The sequence below is a fragment of the Talpa occidentalis genome, unplaced genomic scaffold (genome assembly GCF_014898055.3).
Source record: "Talpa occidentalis isolate TD23 unplaced genomic scaffold, MPIMG_talOcc4v2.1 talOcc4.5, whole genome shotgun sequence".
NCBI lineage: Eukaryota > Metazoa > Chordata > Mammalia > Eulipotyphla > Talpidae > Talpa > Talpa occidentalis.
The window spans coordinates 57256087-57276623 of NW_023604861.1; the positions used below are offsets into that span (position 1 = coordinate 57256087).

Below are 20537 nucleotides of genomic sequence, written 5' to 3' on the forward strand. Positions count from 1 at the left end.
CCTGCTGTCCTCGGCGCCTGGAGGTGCGACGCGGAGGGCCGAGCGCAAGAGCCCCGCCTCCAGGGGGAGCCCTGGTTTTAAGGAGAGCGCCCTTTAGAAAGGGCTTGCCATTTACTGGTTCTCAGCAACAATTTAAACCCGGCACTTTTCTGTTAATCTTTATGCTCTTAAGGAGTCTGATGCTGGAGAGGTAACGTGTGGGTTTGAGTTGCTGTGTGAGAGTACTGACCGCTCAAGATGATTAAATTAGTGACCTGAGAGCATACTCACCCTTTGTGTTCTATCCGGGTCCTGCGACTTTTTTTCTAAAGGACTGTTTTGCATTCATCTTAATTATACAAGTAATATTAATGCCTGTGTCTTCAAAATGCAGGAAGTTTACAGGAAAGTAGCATGAAAGCAGGTTTATTTTTTAATCCTTTTGCATTCGCGTAAGTCTTTATGCTTCTCGTAAATATTGACTGGAAACTGACAACTTTGAGGTGCTGTGTTGAGAGCTGAAAATACTATGGTTTACAAGATGTATGTATCTCCAGAGAAAGTTTTAGGTTTTTATATATGTGTGGCTTTAAAATTTTTGTTGGTTTTACACAAATTAATATCACATATGTATTCTCCAGCTTTTTCTTTTTCAATTTAAATATATAGTTTGGGGATTGTTTGACATTAGCATATTTCATTGTTTCTGTGGGTGAACATTCTGTTGTTTTTAATTTGTTTGCACCCTCACCCCAAGTCATGCTGTAGTGAATGATGTCATTGTATATGATTTTTAATACTGACTGCTGACATTTGAGTATTTTTCTTAGGCTGAACACCTAGGCCAGCCAGGATTGCTGGAGCAGGCTGTGCCTTTAATAGATTTTTGAAAGTTTAACATTATTGAGTGCCTTTTTGTGGTGAAATTTGTCTAGACTCTGGTGGTATAGAAATGCATTAGTGAATGGGCAAAGAGAGGATGGTCAGTGGAAGAATTTTAGCTGGATGACTGCATTTAGTAGGAGTGTGGAGCAAGTACATGGCAGAAGAGTGACTTCCCACCCCAACCATGCCCTCCCTTCCAGATCAAGACCTGCCTTCTCTTTGAAACTGTCTGTAACTGCCTCTGTTCATGTTGACCACACCCTCTCCTGCGTTTCATGATAAGATATTAACTAATACTATTGAGTTTACTGTGTGCTAGGTGCTGTGTTAAGCACTTTATATTCCACTGTGTGCGCTCTCTCATTTAATTCTCACAGAACCCTTTGATATAGTTATGATTTTCTTGTGAGCACCATGTATTCCACAAATACATTTTTTTAGTATCTTATGTGCCAGGCATTCTAGGCACAGGACATCCAGCAAAGACCAAGGCCCCACCCTTAAGAAACTTATGTTCTAGTAGGAGATAGGGAGGGGGAGAGAATAAACAGTATATTTCAGGTTCTGATAAATGCTCTGAAATAAATAAGTCAGGGTAGGAGCATTGGTAATGACCCAGTGGAAGCGGGGAGACACCATATTAAAGAGATGCTCAGGGGATGCTTCTCTGAGGAGATGGCATTTGAGTAGATATTTGAATGATCAAATTTGGGAGAAGTCTTAAAGGGTGAGGAACCTGAAGGTATCAACATCTGAAGTTGAGAGTACTTTAATGTTTGAAAAGTGGTAAGAGAGCTAACAGTGGCTAGAGCAGCGGGAAGAAAATAGAGAATAGAGATAATATGCTTTGATTAGCAGGAACAATGGATCCTCCCAGGCAATAGCCTCCCGTCACTACACCTTAGGGACTCCCTCAGTGCTTGCCCCACCTTTGTACTTGATTCTAAATTAACAGGAGACTGCTTTTGGATGGGGGCTGCACATATCCCAGTTGTTCACAAATGAATGAATTTCTGTATTATCCCCTGCCTTGTGTTCTCCTTTGATGCCTCTCTGTAGGTAATAGTGACACTGAAAGGGAGGTGATCCACAGTCTGGGTCATTCAGCCTTCATTCAGTCCACAAACAATGTGGAGCACCTGCCATTTGCCTGGTGCTGTGTCAAAGATGAGTAGAGGTCAGCCACTGTGTTCTTGGAGCTGACGGCCATAGGGCTAGAGGAGCGGTGTCTACTTCCCATGGGAGGCTGTCTTCTCAGTAGTAGACAGGGGTAGGTAGAGACTACTTTGGCTCCCTAGAATCCCAAGTGTCTGGAGTGTCAGAGGCCTACAGTGCTAATAGCAACAACACAGAGCATTGTTGGTAAATGAGTGGTTGGATGGAAAGCTGTGGGGGTGAGAGAACTGGGTTTTAAATGCTTCTTTATCTGACACATTGTAGGGATAAATGGCCCAGTGACAGGAGTACTGTTCACAGATAATACAGCATAGATATTGAGGAAGCATCCATGTTCAAGTGTGTGCAGTGTTATTTTTATAAGATTGGGAGCCATGGGCCTCCCTGGTGGCACAAGGGGTGAAGCACAGCACTATGAAGCTGTCCGCAACCTCTGCAGCACGAGTTCAATCCGCGGCCAGGGAGCTACCCACAAGGCACAACAGACCTCTCCTGTCTCACCTGCTGCTCCCCTCAGCAGTGTATTTCAATCAGTCTGCTTGTTCTGTTCCCTACTCTGTCTTGGTAAATCCTCTCACACCTCCTGCACCTCTGGCCTGTACCCCAGTTCTTGTATGCATAAATAAATAAATCTTTAAAAAAAAGATTGCAAGCCACGTGAAATTTTGGAATGTCTGTACATTTTTTTCTGTTGTTCAGGCTTTTTAAAAACAGTAAGTTAAAGGAGAAAATCTGAGCCGATCAAAGGTTGAGGAGATAAACTAGCGGAGAGTGACTTTTTATTGTGATGTAACCTAGCAAATAAGACTTTAAAGACTTGTGAAATATGTGGTTTCAGAGTGTAGCAGTTTTGTTGGAGCCTCAGTTCCATCAGAAACTAAAAATCATTCTGTATTGGGCATTGGAAATACTTAAATATGTGTGCACACACACAGACACACACAATATAATTTAACTTAATAACAAAAGTTTGGACCTATACTTTCCTTCATTGTTTGCTGTTGCTCCATATAGTTATTAATTTTAGAAATAAAACATTCTCACAACTCAGAGATAATCAATATGCACATCCTTGGCTTATTTAATTCCAGTTTCTCTTTTTTGCATTTTTTTCTTTTTCTAAATTCAGCCATGCTCACACTATAGATGTACTTTAACAGCTTTTAAAGTTGTCCATCCGTGAGTATATTATTATTATTATTGTTATTGTTGTTAACTTTGAATCTGCGGCCCCTCCTTCCTATCCTGACAGACTTCTCAAGTATTCTTGAAGTGTTCTTTCACTGCCGCTCCGGATTCCTGTGTGTCCTGCTGCCCCAGTGTCATTGCTGCAAATGCCTTCTCTTCTCTCCACTAGTGATAAAATTGCTGTGGAAATTCAGGCAACCACATGGTTGGTGCTGCTAGCAGTTTCTTCTTTTTTGATTTCACTTGTGCCTGCAAGGGGCTTTCACTAGTTATTGGTCAATTTGGTGTCACTCTTAACAAGTCTTCACCACTTGTCGTGAGTCCTCTGCCCAATTCTATCTTCCCTTGTTTTCAGCAAGTTACATCACTTCTTACCTCAAGACAATTGGGTGTGATTTTCCTTAACTTTCTGCTGACCTCTGTGCACCTTCAAATAAAAATTTTATTTAGATCTACAGCCTATTTTTACTTCTTTATCTCTCATCTCAGGGTCACTCTGCTTTCTTTTGGATGTCATTTCTTCTGCCTTTGATCGCTAGCACTTACCCATTCTGAAGCCTTTTCTGATCATCCCTCTCCCCTGCTCTAGTTTCTCACTCTCTCTGAAGGCATCTCCCCTCCAGCTGTTTGAACCTTTCACCTTGCCTCCTTTCAAAAGTCTTTCCCATTATCCTTATCCTCCATTTGCTGTTGCATGGTTTCTCCCCGCCACTTCCTCCTCAATATTTCAGAAATAATCGTCTGTATTTGCTTGTTTCTAGTTCTCCATTACTTAAAGAATTTTCTTGCATTACTTTATCAGTTCGTTGGATGTAAAAGAAGGTTTGTATATATGTGTACACATGTGTACCTAGGAAGCATAATAAAAATAGACACTGCCTGTGAACTTACCACCTGACCCAGAATAAGAATATTATCAGTGGCATTTGCCTAATTGTTCCTTCCTCATCTCTTTTTTATTTGTATTATTACTGTAAACTAATGAAATAGTTAAGGTAACATTGCTTTACAACATTGCCTGCAATTTAGGCATATAGGTTCACAACTCTTCCATCACCAAAATACCCATAATTCTCTACTACAGACCGTTGCACCCTCTTCCCCCCAATATTTCCACCTTCTCTTTCCCTTTCTATAATAGTAGCCTTGATTCTCTTAGGGTTTGTTTTGGTTTAGTTTCGTCAGTTCATTTGTTTTGTTTCTCTATTTTTTTTTAAAAGATATATTTATTTATGCATACAAGAGCTGGGGTATAGACCAGAGGCGTGGGGGGTAAGAGGATTCACCAGAGATAGAGTGGGGAGCAGAACAGGCATACTGACTGAAATACACTGCTGAGAGGAACAGCAGATGAGATAGGAGAGGTCTGCTGCACTTTGTGGGTAGCTTCCTGGCCGGGGATAGAACTTGTGCTACAGTGGCTGTGGATAGCTTTGTAGTGCTGTGTCTTAACTCCTTCCACATGAGTGAAATTGTTCCATCCTTATATTCTTGCACTACCCATAGAAATATCCACTATAGAGGTAACTACCATCCTTAATTTTGTGTTTGTTGTAGTCCTTTTTTTTTGGTAAAGTTTGGTCACCCATATTTGAATACCTGGTTTTGCTTGTTTCTAGAGCTTTATCATAGTGTGTTTAGTCTTCTAGGACTAGCTTTTCTTACTAGACACTACAGTGCTAAGATTCATTGCTGTGCAGATATGCTTCCTTAGTTTTTCCATTCTTCTTGAAAAACATTGGGTAGATTGTAGATTTTTGCCCTTATGAGTAGTGTCCAGGTAGACTATAGCTGACTATTCATTGTTTCATTGCTTCACCACTTTTCTAAAACCTCTTTTGTTTAGGTTTCCATGAATGCCAAAAGCATATCCTCTCCTATTATTTTAATGAACTCTCTACTACTTTAAAAATAAAAAACTTATTGAGATATACATAACATAATGTACAATTCACAGATGTGAGCAGTCATCACCAGTCAAATATAGGACTTTTCGTCATCTCAAAAAGTAACTATGCAGAGCCACTGGCTGGTAGGGGCGCAGGGCGTGTACCTGGTGGGCCATGGCGCGCAGGGCTGGGGCCCCAGGGTAGCGTTCTCGAGGTGGCAGGGTCCTGTGCACCCCTCCTGGGCCCTGCATTGGGGCGTGCGGGATCCCGGCCGCCACGGGGTGGCTCTGGCTCTTTGTCCTAGCGGTGCTGGCATCGGAGCTGGGGATGCTGGTGCAGCCGGGAACTCCAGCGAAGGTCTTCTTGAGTTTTCTGTGGGAAGATTCAGCTATTTCAAGCTTAGCAGGCCATTTCCAAAGGAAGCTCTTCTGTGTCATATTTCCAGTGATGTGACTTTTCTTATTTTTCAAATACATTCACAGTATCAGAATACAACCATTTCTTTTGCTAAGACTCTCCTTCCCAACACCTCCAGCACAGGCACTGACAAAGGACTGGTTTTCATTCTTAGATCAGAGCAGAGTATGTGCACTTGGCATTTGGAGACTCTCGATGCTGAGCCTGTCCAAAATTTAGCCATTCCACTGTCCTAATCAGAGAGAGATCCTATCGCCGGAGGCTGCAATTTGGAGTTTGATTTAGATATTGATCCCAACATTTACCTGGAATATAATTTCTTTGAAACAACGATTAAATTTGCCCCAGCAAACCTAGGCTATGCAAGAGGCGCAGATCCTCCACTGTGTGACGTTGGGATGGGCCCAGACTCTCAGTGGAGGCTATGGTATGATGTCTTCCAATACTTTCTGCCTGAGAAAGACCTCACACAGAAGGGCTTGCTACAACATCTGCAGAACATGGCCACAGTGCCTGAGGTGACTGCTAGTGCTGTCAAGGTGGCTACCCTAACAGCTAATGACAAGACGTGTTTCCTTCTCTTCCCTGCGGGGCCAAGGTGTCATTTATAATGTCATAGTCTGGGACCCACTTCTCAATACATCTGCTGCTTACATTCCTACACACACATATGCCTGCAGTTTTGTCACATCAGAGGGTAACTGTTCTTCCCTTGGAAGAGTATCTACGAAAGTATTTTTCACTCTTTTTGCCCTGCTTGGTCTGTTCATCTGTTTCTTTGGACACAGATTCTGGAAAACAGAATTATTCTTTATGGGCTTTATCATCATGGGATTCTTCTTTTCTATCCTGATTACAAGACTGACCCCTATTGAATATGATGTTCGTCTGATTCTGATGGCAGTGGCTGGCAGCATTGGTGGGATTTGCCTGGTGGCTGCCTGCTGGTGATTTGGGATCCTCCTGCCTTGCATGCTATGTGTGGGCCTAGTGCTGGGCTTCCTGACGTTCTCGGTGACCTTCTTCACTCCGCTGGGAAACCTGAAGATTTTTCGTGATGACAGTGTCTTCTGTGTGACCTTCTCTTGTATAGCTGTCCTCATTCCTGTAGTTTTTATGGGCTGCCTGAGAGTACCGAACATACTGACCTGTGGGCTCATTGGTTCCCATTCTGTGATCTTGGCCTCTGACTGTTACGTGTACACCAGCTTTTCTTACGTCACTTTGAACATGCTCAGGAGAGCTCTCCACTTGGATTTCAGCAAATCTTTTACAACTGTGCCTTTTCAAACCAATGATTGTATTACGTTGGCTGTGGGGGGGATGCTGGCTGTGAGTGGGATTACGTTACAGATTTGCAGAGAACGGGGCAGCCTGATTTCCTCCCCACCCATGCAAGTTATGGAAGTGAGAAAGGGAGCGCAGAGTGACCAACATTCTGGACCCTGGCTACCATATCCTTCCTTTTCGAGAGAGGCTCTACGGCCGGTTAACCCAGATCAAAGAGCTCTTCCAGAAGGAGCAGCCCGCTGGAGAAAGAACACCCCTGCTTCTTTAGGTGCCATGGGGTGTGGTGAGCGTGATGTGGAAGAACACCCCAAGTGCTGCCTTTGTGGGTGTCATGCCCTGCAGCTTCAGTAACCCCCAGTCCCAGTCTAAGAAGAAACCAGGCTTGCGATCTGTGCTGTGCGCACCAGTACTGGGTCTTGATGGACTTGTGGTAAGGGTCCACCAGGGTCATCAGGAGAATTCTAAGTGAGACTGAGGAAAATGGCCCAGAAGTTGATGGTACAGAGGCTTTCTCTTTTTTGCAAACATCTGATACATTTCCTTATGGTTTACAAGTACGTGACCCACTTATTCCATTAAATAGATACCCTAAAAAAAAAAAAAGGTTTTCCTGTAAAAAAGAAAAAGGTAACTAGGGCCTCCCCCGGTGGCGCAGCGGTTGAGCGCTGGGTTGCGAAGCTGCCCGCAGCCTCCGCGGCGCCGGTTCTATCCCCGGCTGCTCCCCGGCCACCTGAGGAGGGTCCCACATGGCACGCAGACCTCTCCTGCCGCCCGCTGCTCCCCTCAGCAGTGTACCTTGGTCCTTCTGCCGGCCCTGCTCCCCGCTCTGGCTCTGGTGAATTCTCTCACCCTCCCGCGCTTCTGACTGTACCCAGTGTTCATATGAATAAATAAATAAATCTTAAAAAAAAAAAGGTAATTATCTTTAGCTATCACTTCCCATCTCTTCGTGACCTCCATGCCTAATCATGTCCAACCACTATCTCTAGAGATTTACTTTTCATGAACATTTCATATAAATGGAATCTTTGTCTTAGTCTTGATCTTAGGAGGAGAGTTTCCAGTCTTTCACTGTTATGGACAATGTTAACTGTGGGTTTTCGTAGATGCTCTGCATCTATGAACTAGGAGAGAGGTATGCAAGGATTTTCCTTTAAAGTCTCCAAAAAGAAGACCTTAACATCTAGCTTCTAGAATTGTAAGAGGCTAAATTTGTAATGCTATAAGTCACTCAATTTGTGATGTTTTGTTACAGTAGTCCTAGGAAACTAAAATACCTTCCTTCTGCTTGCTTTATGTTTAGTTTAGATTTTTTTTCCCTTCATGTCTTAAGGCAGAAAGTTAGGTTATTGATTTGAGAACCTTTTTTAATAGCATTTATAGCTACAAATTTCCCTTTAAGTACTGCGTTAGTTGCATCCCATAATTTTGGTTTGTTGTTATCTTGATTTTATTTCCTTTCAAAGTATTTTCTAATCTCCCTTCTGATTTCTTCTTTGGCATGTTGGTTATTTAGTAGTATGTTGTTTGAATATTTCATATTTGTGAGTTTCCAAAATGTATACTTGTCACTGATTTCAGATTCCATTATGATTTGAGAACATACTTTGCATTTTTTCTAGTTTTTATTTATTTAAAAGATTTATTTATTTTTATACAAGAGCTGGGGTACAGCCCAGAGGCACGGGAGGGTGAGAGGACCCACCAGAGACAGAGCAGGGAGCAGAACAGGCAACATTTTTTCTAGTCTTTTAAATTTACTGAAGATTATTTTATGGTCTAGCATAGGGTATATCCTGGAGAATGTTCCATGTGCTCTTGAAAAGAATGTATATTTTGCTGTTATTGGGTAGGGTGTTCTATAGATGTTTGTCAGGTCTAGTTGGTTTATCATGTTATTCACATCTTCTGTTTCATGACTCTGACACCATTTCCAGTGATGGGTATTTTTATTCCCACACTAAGCAAATTTCTTTCATAAGTTGGGTATCCTATAATTGTAGTAAGAAGCAAGTCCATCAGGCAAGAGTGAGCATGAGAATGGAGAGTGGATGTCTGAGGAAAGGGAAGTGCGTGTGGGATTGTCCAGAGACTGGCGAGTGAGGTCCAGGGAGATGTAGTTGGACTGCTGGTACACCAAAACCCCTCATTAGATTAGTGGCTTTGGGCCTCCCTGGTGGCACAAGGGGTTAAGCACAACACTGTGAAGCTATAGCAGCCTCTGCAGTCCCAGCCAGGGAGCTGCCCACATGATGCAGCAGACCTCTCCTGATTCGTCCGCTGCTCCCCTCAGCAGTGTATTTCAGTCTGCCTGTTCTGTTCTCCACTCTTTCTCTGGTTAAGTCCTCTCACCCCCCCCCCCCCCCCCCGTACCTCTGGCATAAATAAATAAATATGCATAAATAAATAAATCTTGTATGCATAAATAAATAAATAAATAAAAAAGATTGGTGGCCCTGAGTCACCCAGGATAGCCAGCCTGAGTGTTTTTTGCTTATCATTGTTCATCTTAGAGGAGACAAACATACAGACTATTAGAATTTAGAGATAAAAAGTTTTGGATTTTGATTTTTACTTTATTGTAATTAGTCTTTTTTCCTGGTCCCTTGTTTAGGTTTTCTAAATTCCTGCTATGAGTGAGACCATCCAGTATTTTTCTTTTTCTTTATGGCTTATTTCACTGAGCATGATCCCTTCCAGCTTCATCAAAATCAACAAGCAACTATAAACCAGAGGCACACTACAGGGGGCTGGGGGGTGGAGAAGGGAGTAGGATCAAAACAAGGGGGTGGAAATTGTATGGGGACTATAACCAAGATGAAAATGCATACATTGTGCAAAAATGAAAAATGATGTAAAAAATATATAAAATTAAAAAAAAAACAAAAAAAGTTTTGGAGTTATGCCAGCTTGTCACCAATTTAGGGCATGTTGAATGTGCATATAGTTAACTGTGGGATCAGAACACTGACTTTTACTTTTTACCGACCTTTAGTGTTTCTCTACTTTAGACCAATTGTAATTTCATTCATTCTAGACTACACAGCTAAATATAGTTTTGTTTAAGAGCACTCCCTCCAGTGACCTGTCTAGGTGTTTTATTCTTTTGCCCCCTGTTAATAATTTGGTATAAGTGTCACGTCATGCTGTTTCAGTCTCCGAAATTTCCAGTTCCTGCTGGTGTGAGGAGCAGACAAGCAGACCTATAAGTCCACCAGCCTTTTCACTATGAAGTCTTCCAGGATGACTCTGACCTCCAGTGACCCCTGCCCCCACACCCTGTTTGATAGTTTTTGATGCTTTAATACTGTACTCTGTCATGCTCCCTGAATTAGCTAATAGAGTCCTGAGGGCAGAAAGTGTCTCTTGTACCTTCTCTTGTACGTAGCACTTAAATCTTTGACTCTCGAACTCTAAATTACATTCATTTATCAACATTCCATCCCTGTTGTGAAGAATGGACTGGTAGAAACATAACTGACCGTGGGTGTGCTGTTGGTATTGCTCGCCTTCTCTCTCTGGGAACCTTCCGGGCCACTGATTCTCAGCATGCAGCTTAGTGTCAGGTTCTGTCATCCTGTCCTGTCCCTGGATCTGGGCTCCTCTGCCTGACGTAGGAGGACGGGACTGGTGTTTCTTCTGAGAAGTCCCGCCCAGTGTGAGCCTCTAACTGGACTGAACAGGTAATCTTTGTGAATGCTGAAATATTTGAATCTAATGTCCCTCCTCCTCATAGGATCCTTTGTCCTGGAGGTTCATGGAAACATGAGCTGCCCATCTGCCTTTGGGCTCAGACTTCTCAGATTGCAAAGGATAGATTTTTATACAAAGAAGATCCACAGAGACTGCAAATATGGGTAGGAGACAAGATGAATTTTATTTTGAAAAATAGCTTATGAAATTTCCACATGTGAGAGGCAAAATAAAATTAACACGAGGAGGTACTTGAAGACCTATATTTCTAGAAGGAATGTGTAAGGGACTAATTGAGTTTGCTCTTGCATGTGATAAGGGAGACAAAGACAACCATGAAATTCTCAATAGAAAACACATTCTGATATGTCTGAAGTTCAGCCCAGTAGGTATTTATTTAAGACCTGATATTTACTCATCACCTTGTTAAGTGTCAGGTCTCTGGGCAGATGAGGGGTATGAACTTTGTCTTCTGGAAGCTCAGTGTTTTCCCTGGCAAGAGAGCAAGAGCACCATAGGCTCCTGCAACAGGTGGGACTGATCTGATTGCAACCTCGCAGCAGCAGTGGAGGGAGCAGAGTTGTTCTCCAACAATACCTGAGGTGTTGACATCAGTGATACTGGAATTCAGAGAAGGGAGAGAGCCCTGTTGGGTGACGAGAGGCCAGACTTAAAGGATAAGGAGAATTAGATGGGGAGAGTAGTGGGGCTCAGGTGTGACCTGGAGCTCAGGTGTGAGGAAGGGGGAAGGAGTCAGAAAGAAGAGTTTGACCTTGGTTCTCTAGCCTACGAAAGGGACTCATGCCTTGGATCTTTGGCAGGTCCCTTAATCCATGGATTTCACCCAGACTTGCTTTCCCCTACCATTCCTCCTCATGTTTGCCAAACCAGACATGGCATTGTCATCCTCGGAGCCTCTCTTTGCACTCATCTCGGGTGATCACTTGATTGCGCAGCCTGGAAGGCCTCATTTGCTTAATTCCATTCTGCTATTAATTTTCTCCATTCCTTGTAACCCTATAATCCCTTCTCTTCTAAATCTTCATTCTTGTCCCTGCCCAAAATGTGTTACTAAATCCCCAATATAATCATGTAAGTCCTCTGCTTCAAAACCGGTGATTCTCCACTGTCCTCAGGACAAAGTCTGAATTTCATGCCCTCTGTAACTTGGTCTCAGCCCCATTCTTCTGGCTGTGTTCTGGGTCTGAGCGATCATTCATGAGACGTAAAAGTATTTCACAGTAAAGTATTAAATTTTCCATAGTTTATGGCGCCAAACAGGACAGACTTGAAAAGCACCCAGAATATTTGATTCCAGCATATTCTTTATTAAACATCTATAGCTACAGCACAGAAAGAGCATTTGTATTTCTAATGACACTGTATAATCAGGGAATAGCTAATATATAGACAGTAACTCATTTTTAAAGACAGCATAAAGATTTATTTATGCATCTTTGGGGGAGGATTTCCATGCAAAATGGCTAAAATGTCTTCAAAAATCTGGTGCTTCAAGGGACTGTGGAGATGGGGCACAGGCGCTATGGTGGTGGGAGAGTGTAGGGGCAGGAAGGACCACTGAGCAGGTCTTCTGATCCCATGCAGACTGGGTAAAGGAGGAGTCAGATTCCTCAGTGGTTTTTTGCAGGTCTTTTTATTGGGATTTAGCAGGTACATGGCAGGCAAGAGTGCTGGGGGGCCGGGAGGCTGGCAGTCCTCCCAGCCCCCAGCAAATCTTCACTCTATCTGGGCTCTCTGACGTTCTCTTCCTCTTTCGGCTTCCGTTCGTTCTTGGCTTCTCTTTCGGCTTCTGTTCGTTCTCGGCTTCTACTGGCATCCTCATGATGCCGCCCTTAAAAGCCCAGTCTTAGCCCAGGTGAATCCCATCTACCTGGAGTAGGGTGCCCGCCATCAGGTGCCCGCCATCAGGCATGCATTCAGGACCGCAAGGATCCATCATCCATGCCTGATGGCGGGAGGACAGAAAAGCCTGACATTTTTCCTTACCCTACAGAGAGCCACATGGAAGATGAGCCTAGGAGGACCCATTTTGGAGTTGGCTGCCCTGATTGTGTTTCAGAAGTGGGAGAAAGTAGTCAAATCCCCACAGTGTGAAATGCAAAAGACTAATGAATAGTATTGAAGGCCTGGTGGTGAGTGGACCAGTGACGAGGCTGTCTTCCCCCAGACAGCAGAGCTCTTGGTCAGGAGTTCTTGAGTTCTTGAGGCATGATAGTTTTAATGCGGGAGCAAAGATCATTGTAGGCACCCCAGAAAGAGGAGTGCTGGAGTCCAGCTCCGACTGGGGCAGGGTCCCCGAACGACGAGACAGCGTCAGCGAAATGGAAGGATGAGGGGAAAAGGGAATGAGGAGACACAGACACTTGATCAGGGTGCATGCCGGAAGCCAGCTCTGGCAAAATGTCGTGTCAGGATCCCTGCAGGAAAAGACGGTGTCGGCGAAAATGGAGGGATGAGGGGAAAAAGAAATGAGGAGACACGACACATGATCAGAGTCCAAGTATCTCCTGCCCAGGGTCTCAGCAGCTCCTTATTTATACATTTCAAGCAAGCCATGAGAGTAGATAAGCATGTGCTTTCAAGTAAAAAAAAAAAAAGACTAACAACTGTGGCATTTTTCCAAAGCCGGCCTGGGGTCTTGTGGCCCTTTGCTGAGGTAATAATGATCATTTCACTTTGTTCTAAAGGTGTAGGGGCAGGAATGGGCAACAGTGCAGGTTTTCTGATCCAACAGACCAGGTAAAGGAGTCCTGAAACCCTCAGTGGCCTTTGAAGGCTTTTACTGGGATTCACCAGGCACACGGCAGGCAGGGGTGCTGGGGGGCTGAGAGGCTGGCAGACCTCCCAGCCCCCAAGTCTTCACTCTTTCTGGGCTCACTGGTGATCTCTGCTGCTCTGCTCTCTCATTGTCCTGCTTCTGCTTTTCTGCTTCTCAGCTTCTACTGCTTCTCTTCTCTCTGCTTCTGCTGGTGTCCCCGCAATGCTGCCCCTAAAAGCCCAGTCTCAGCCCAGGTGAATCCCATCCACATGTGCCCACACCCTATTCCAGGTGCCCGCCATCAGGCATGCATTCGGGACCGCAGGGTTCCGTCATCTATCCTAATGGCGGGAGGGTAGAAAAGCCCGATACTTTTTACCTTACCCTACAAAAGGTAAATACAATTACCACACAAAATGTCCCCTAACAATCATTTATTTTCCACTGCCCAGTAATCACTCTTAGGGCTCAAAATAGCAAAACAACAAAAAACTTATATGACTAAAACCTAACTTCCTTGTAAGTGTTAAATTACTAATTAATCAAAATTTTTAGAATTCCTAAATCGTAAACATTAAAATACATAATTACCTTATATATTGGTAATCAAATCCAATTACTGCTAAAATCAAAATCTTTTTATTCCTATAACTATTCTAATTTAATAAAAGTAGTAAAAAAATAAAAAAACCCGGAAGAATCCCAGTGCCGCATAAGTTGCACTGACCTTTTTCTAACCCTAAGCTTCAAAAAAGGGAAACTCCTTTTACTTTCTCAAGGCTATGTTTTCACCTATTACCTCCTTAATTATCTTGTCAACTAATGGCTATCTCTAACTTTAACTGCTATTTCTAACTTCAAAACTCCTCTCCAGATGGTCTCTGCTTAAAAGACCACAAAATCTATCTCAAAGACTTGGCCGGGAATGCTTACAGCCTTTAGTTCCCGGAGGTTTTCAGGTGTGACATATCACTTGTTTTTGTAAGACCAAATGTTGAATCATTGCCTTTTGGCAGAGAATTACTAATCATTTAAAAATGTATTATTTGTATTGATGTCGTTTTGTGGAGTGTGGGGTCCTTGGGTTCACTCTGGGAAAGGTTTCACCAGAGCTCCTGGTTCACCGGCACGCAGCGAGTTCCCCAGGCGCGTTTCTCCATGAGACAGAGACTTTCATTATATTTAAAGAACGGGTTTATTAGGGAAAGGGAAAGGAAAAGGTTTTGCTAAGAGAGGCCTGCATGGTTGCAGGCCGGCAGCCTTGAGAAGAGCGGCCTCCCCTGAGGGAGGTCCATGAAGAGAAGTCCCGGCAGGGACAGGTCACGGGCAGCCAGAAAGCTGCTGCCCTGCGAGGAGAGAGTTGGTGAAAGGAAGCACCTGCATAGTCACAGGAGGGCAGTGGGAGTGCTGCCCCGAACCTGTGCAGAGACTGCACTGATATAGTCCTTTTCTCTTTGGGAGGGGTCACTCCTCCGTGGAGTGGCCTGCTTGTTGCTGATGTTGGGTAACAGGCAAAACTAGAAAGGGATTAGAGATTCCAGGGTGGGCCCAATCTCTGTATCTTTACCCTCAGGCCTGTGCTCCACTCCCTATAGCATCCGATCCTGCTAGGGTCTCATGCCTTGTGATAAGGCACGGGTGCCTGAGGGTCACGACATCTACAGCTGGGTTAATGGTCATGTTATTCCCCTTGACCCCCACCTCCTTGTGTGAGTCAGGTGTTAGTCTTGTGAGGCCTCCTTTCTAGTTTTTCTATTCTTGTCCTCCATCAGTATCATGCAGTGCCCTTGCTGTCAAATAGGTTATTCAGTAATTGATCACTCAATATTTGCAGATTTGCTATTAAATACGTATTTTAACAATTGCCACATAGGTTAGAAACCAGCCATAAACAAATGAGAAGAATCTAGCAGGAGTCAGCTGGCGAGATTCCTTACTTTTCAGGAATCTGCCCCATGCCTGGACCTTTGTCAGACCACATGAGTAGTATGGCCCACACCAGGTGCAAGTATCTCCTGCTGAGGGTCTCAGGCCCGGTCTTTATTTATACATTACAAGCAAGCTGTGGGAGTACATAAGTATATGCATTAAAGCAGGAAGATAACAATCATCACATCTTTCTCAAGAACAGCCAGGGGTCTATTTGACCTTGTAGGGTAAGGTAAAAAGGCTTTTGGGCCTCCCCTGGTGGCGCAGCGGTTGAGCGCTGGGCTGCGAGGCTGCCCGCAGCCTCTGCAGCGCCAGTTCGATCCCCGGCCACCGGCGAGGGTCCCACCCAAAAAAAAAAAAAAAAAAAAGTATCAGGTTTTCTGCCCTCCCGCCATCAGGATAGATGACAGAATCCTGCGGTCCTGAATGCACGCCTGATGGCGGGCACCTGGAGTAGGGTGTGGGCATAGGTAGATGGGATTCACCTGGGCTAAGACTGGGCTTTTAAGGGCGGTGTCACGGGGACGCCAGCAGCAGCAGAACAAAAGCAGAGCAGCAGAGCCCGCCAGAGAACGCACGGAGAGCCCAGATAGAGTGAAGATTTGCTGGGGGCTGGGAGGCCTGCCAGCTTCCCGGCCCCCCAACACTCCTTCCTGCCATGTACCTGGTAATCCCAATAAAAGCCTGCAAAGCCACTGAGGACTCCAAGGACTCTCCTCCTTTACCTGGTCTGCTGGATCAGAAAACCTGCTCCGTCCATTCCTGCCTCTACAGACCTCCTGCAGAGGTTGTGACATTTATTATTCTTTGTTTTGAAGAAGGCACAATTGCTAAACAAAGTGTTCTTAGAATAGTCATTTATCTTAACCAAACAATGTCAAAGCTAGCAAAAAAACTTATGTGACTGAAACTAACATCTCTATATTTACCATAGTGAACGATTAACTAAGGGTTAGGGGAATCAAAGGACGGGAAGTCATTGGGGGAAGGAAAAAGGATTTTTTTCTAACCTATCAACTTAAGACTAACATAACCATATGATCAAAGCAAAAACAGAAGGCTTTCATATAGAAATCATCATCTAATAATATATTGTTTTAATGAAATATTGATTCAATATTAAGGAACCAAGGGCCTGGAGGATGTCAATGCCGGGCAAGCCACATTGACTTTTTTAATTTATTTTTTTTTTATTTTTTAATTTTTTTTTATAGAGGCATGTTTTATTTATTTGTTTGTTTGTTTGTTTCTTTGTTTTGTTTATACATGCACTGGGTACAGTCAGAAGCACGGGAGGGTGAGAGAATCCACCAGAGCCAGAGCGGGGAGCAGAGCAGGCAGAAGGACCGAAGTACACTGCTGAGGGGAGCAGCGGGCGGCAGGAGAGGTCTGCGCGCCATGTGGGACCCTCCTCAGGTGGCCGGGGAGCAGCCGGGGATCGAACGGGCGCCGCAGAGGCTGCGGGCAGCTTCGCAACCCAGCGCTCAACCGCTGTGCCACCGGTGAGGCCCATGCCACATTGACTTTTCCCTAGCCCCGAGCTCTCAGTGAAGGGAGGAATTCTCCTAATCTAACAAAACAGTTTTCTACCTATTACTCCTGTACTTATCAGCCTAGTTTCCGTATCTAACTTTAAGATCAAGGGAAAATCCTGTTCTCTATAATATTGCTGATTGTTGCTTCAAAGAACAAATATTTTATCGGAGGCAGGGCCGGAGATGATTATAGCTTTTGCTTCCCAGAATAGTTAATACGAGACATATCAGTTGTTGTAACATTGATTATTTCCAAATGCACTGTTTGTGCTACCATGGTTATCAGTTCAAAAAGTCACAAAATTGTGGTTGACTTATTCTTGAATACATACTTTAACAATTGCCATGACAAATGTCACATCCAGGGGAATCAGCCATAAACAAATGAGAAGGAGGAGCCAGCTATGGAGCCTCCTGACTTTTCAGGAATTTTCCCCATACTCGGACCTTGTCAGACAGCATGAGTAGCATGGCCCGTGCCAGGGGAGAATCCTCAGTGACCTTAAACTGAAGATACTGTTCTAAATGCTCTCAGTGTATGCCCTGGCGACACCCAGGCAGGGCAGCACATTCATCCTGGGAGCAATGTAGAGGGACTGCTCACACACTGGCAGGACTGGGTCTGCTGTGTGAACAGCCACAGGCGCTTGCTTCAGGAGGTGTTGCTGGGATTAGTGGCTGTGGGAGCTGTTTCTCCCTTGGAGGATGAGGTTGCCTCCTTCCTCCCAGTGAGAAAGTGGGTGGGAAGGGAGGCAGTGCTGCCTTACGGAACAGGAGGCGGTAGGCTTACCACACTGTCTTGTGTCTCCTTTCATTAATCCTCCTGTGGAGCAGTGGGTAGCCTGAGAAGCCTAAATCGTGCGTTAGTTCCTGGCTGTTCTGCCACAGATGGAAACGAGCCCTGTTACCCAGTGAATTTCTGCAGTCAGCTCTTATTGAAGTCCAGCCGTTGGCCCAAGGGAAAACAAAGCTGCAGGAAACGTGGACCTTTCTTACACCTTTTTGAAAATGCAAGTCATGTTGCCTAGGAAATACTTCTCTCCCCTGGTGTTTTGCATACTGCCACTGTTGGAGCTGTGGAAGAGGCAGCTGAAGTTATTCCAAGAAATCGCTCGAAGTTTGCTAATAAAAGGAAGTGGCATTTCTCTGCTGCCTCTAGGCTGGGTTTCTGGGAGTGCACACGGCCAAAAGGAAATTGTGTACTCAGATTTGGGAGATGATTATGTGCCGGGCTCCCGTGCAGGCTGGCTGGGTGTCCTGGCAGTGTTGGACAAGGGCGTGCACGGGCCGTGTGCAAAGATTCCCAGTGCCGAATGCAGTGTGATGAGTAAGAGGGTGCCAATTGGTTGGAAGGGTGTAGATAAACAAGAGCAAATATATATACAGTGGTGTGCAGCCTGCCCAAGTTCCTGAAGCTTGCTGCCAGGCTGAAGACCTGACTGGCAGTCTCACTAGGGCTGGCTTAGGAGCAGAGGGAAATCTACAGGACTGAACACAGATGGAGACTTCCCTCCTGCCGATTGGGAGGACACTTTTTAAAGCATTTCCTTCTGACATGACCCAATAGTCTGGTGAAGGGGGACCACTCTCGTGGGGGGTGAAGGTGTGACTGTGGACATGGCGATGGAGAAAACTGGGAATGAGATGCAGATGCCGGGAAGCCTGGCCACTCTGAGTGACCCACAGGTGACCCTGCTGGCTGTGCACAAGCGGTGGTCCTTCAGGAAGAGCCTTGGGGCCAAGGGCTCCACCAGGCCAGTAACTTCAGAGGAAGAAGGCTCTCCCCCATCAGAGGAGGGAGACTTTTCACTGGAGGTTATGAATGGAAAACGGGGAATCAGTTCCAATCAGGTCAGTGCAATTGCAGAAAGGCTAAAAAGCCAAGAGGGGGTGGAATCCAGTTTATAAATGAAGGTTTCTCCCGTGTCTTACAGATGAGGGGTGAGGGGAACTGGTCTGGGTGGGAGTGACAGCTATGGAAATAACATCAAGCCTGGAGTCAAGGTGAATTCTCCAGAAATTAAGTCCATGCTGCTTAAAGCCCAGGGATTGTTGCTGCATATTTTTAGCCTGTTTTTGTAAGCCTCTGTGGAGGAAAAGTTTTCCAAAATATAAATCAGACTAAAATGGATCTCTCCTCTCTTATTATTTTCTAAATTTGTACACAGTTTTGTTAATCTTTACATTTCAACTAAATAAACATTTTCAAAATGTTGCTGCAAGTTGAAGCTATTCTTTCTAAGCAAATAAAAGTTTTTTAAACCCACAGGTCAGGTCATGTTCAAAACTAGAGCAGTGTAACATTTTGTAAAAATGATTCCTTTTAGTAGCATTTTTTGGTGGGATGGATGGTGGTCGGCATGGGATCCTTCTCATTGACATAGGTAGGCGGGCGTGGTGGGGGGATACTAGTTAGATGCAAAGGAAAGTTTTTATAAGTACTTTGCCCCCTTTTGGATTTATTTTTGTTTCTTCTGATGATCATCTTTAAAAAGTCCCAAAAACCCAAGGAAATTTTGTGAAAAAAGCTTTCTGAAGTGTAGTATGTAAGAGGTTTATATATGTTGAAGGCACATGGTACTTGAATATTGGAAATAGAAATTCTTTTTAAATGTTAAAAGATTCAGCATTTGGTGTCAGGTATTTAACCAGGATATTATTCTACTCCAACGTGTTTACTTTAAAACACTGAAACTCCGACGTGTTTATTTTAAAACAATGAAAATGTTTCAGTGTGCTGAGTTTGTGGAAAGTTTCAAGAGATGCCTTCGAAATTTCTTCCCAGGAAAATTTAATAACAGGAAGTGTGGAATCACTCAGTGTCGACTTTAGACTATTGTTATTGTTATTATTGGGGTCTCGTATAGTTAATTACTTTGTATGCTAAAGCAGTTGTGTAGTTTTCATTTTTATGCCTCTTGAAACTGCTTTAACCAGTAAAATTAACATATGTTCAAAGATTTGGAATTTTAAAGTGTGACAGAACATTTAGTCTAGCTTTTCACGTTTCCCTGTTTCTGTAAGTACGACCAACTTCTATACTTTTAGCTGAGTTTCTAAGGTAGTAAAATAGTAAAATATTTAAAAATTTTTTTTTAAATATTTGATTTTATATTTTTTACATCATTTTTCATTTTTGCACAATGTATGCATTTTCATCTTGGTTATAATCCCCGTAAAATTCCCACCCCCCTTGTTTTGATCCTACTCCCTTCTCCCCTCCCAGTAGTGTGTCTCTGGTTTATAGCTGCTTGTTGATTTTGATTTTTACTTTATTATAGTTAGTCTTTTTCCTGGTCTCGTATTTAGGTTTTCTGTATTCCTGCTATGAGTGAGACCACCCAGTATTTTTCTTTTTCTTTCTGGCTTATTTCATTGAGCAGAAAATGCTTGAGAGCATTTCTTTAAAATGTTAAAAACTGTTACTTTACAAAATCCAGCCCCATGTCTGAGGCCTTTGAATGTGAAGTATTCTAGTGGTTTTTAGTGGCCAGGACTACGCTTGCTCACTTACTGGCCCAGGGGAGAATCACAGTCTTCCCATGTCATTACATGTAAATTCACCACTACAAAATTCTTTTGGATGAGATTTTTACGTAGCCAGTCCTTGTAGGGGGATATTTCCAAGTTTTCGTTATCTAAATGTAGCAATGAACATTCTCGTGTAATTTTATATTTGTATGATGACATTCCCAGAAGTAGAATTTCTGGGATAAATGCAATGAGCATTTAACGTCTTGATAGACATTGCCTATCTGCTCTCTGAAAAGGTTGTCT

General features: G+C 43.8%; 1 protein-coding gene and 1 pseudogene across 2 annotated transcripts in view; both read left to right on the plus strand.

Moving 5' to 3' along the window:
• Positions 1–20537, plus strand: part of ATP7B (ATPase copper transporting beta) — a 75124-nt gene that overhangs the window by 544 nt on the left and 54043 nt on the right. The window contains exon 1 of one of the 2 annotated variants that reach the window (XM_037527253.2): positions 17843–18611. The exons of the other annotated variant lie outside the window; for it this stretch is intronic. Within the exon in view, the coding sequence (XP_037383150.1) occupies positions 18378–18611 (234 nt within the window). The 5' untranslated portion in view covers positions 17843–18377. Of the gene's footprint in view, positions 1–17842; positions 18612–20537 lie in introns of those variants that run through there. 2 annotated transcript variants of the gene reach the window in all.
• On the plus strand, positions 180–7094 carry LOC119259625 (transmembrane 7 superfamily member 3-like; annotated as a pseudogene).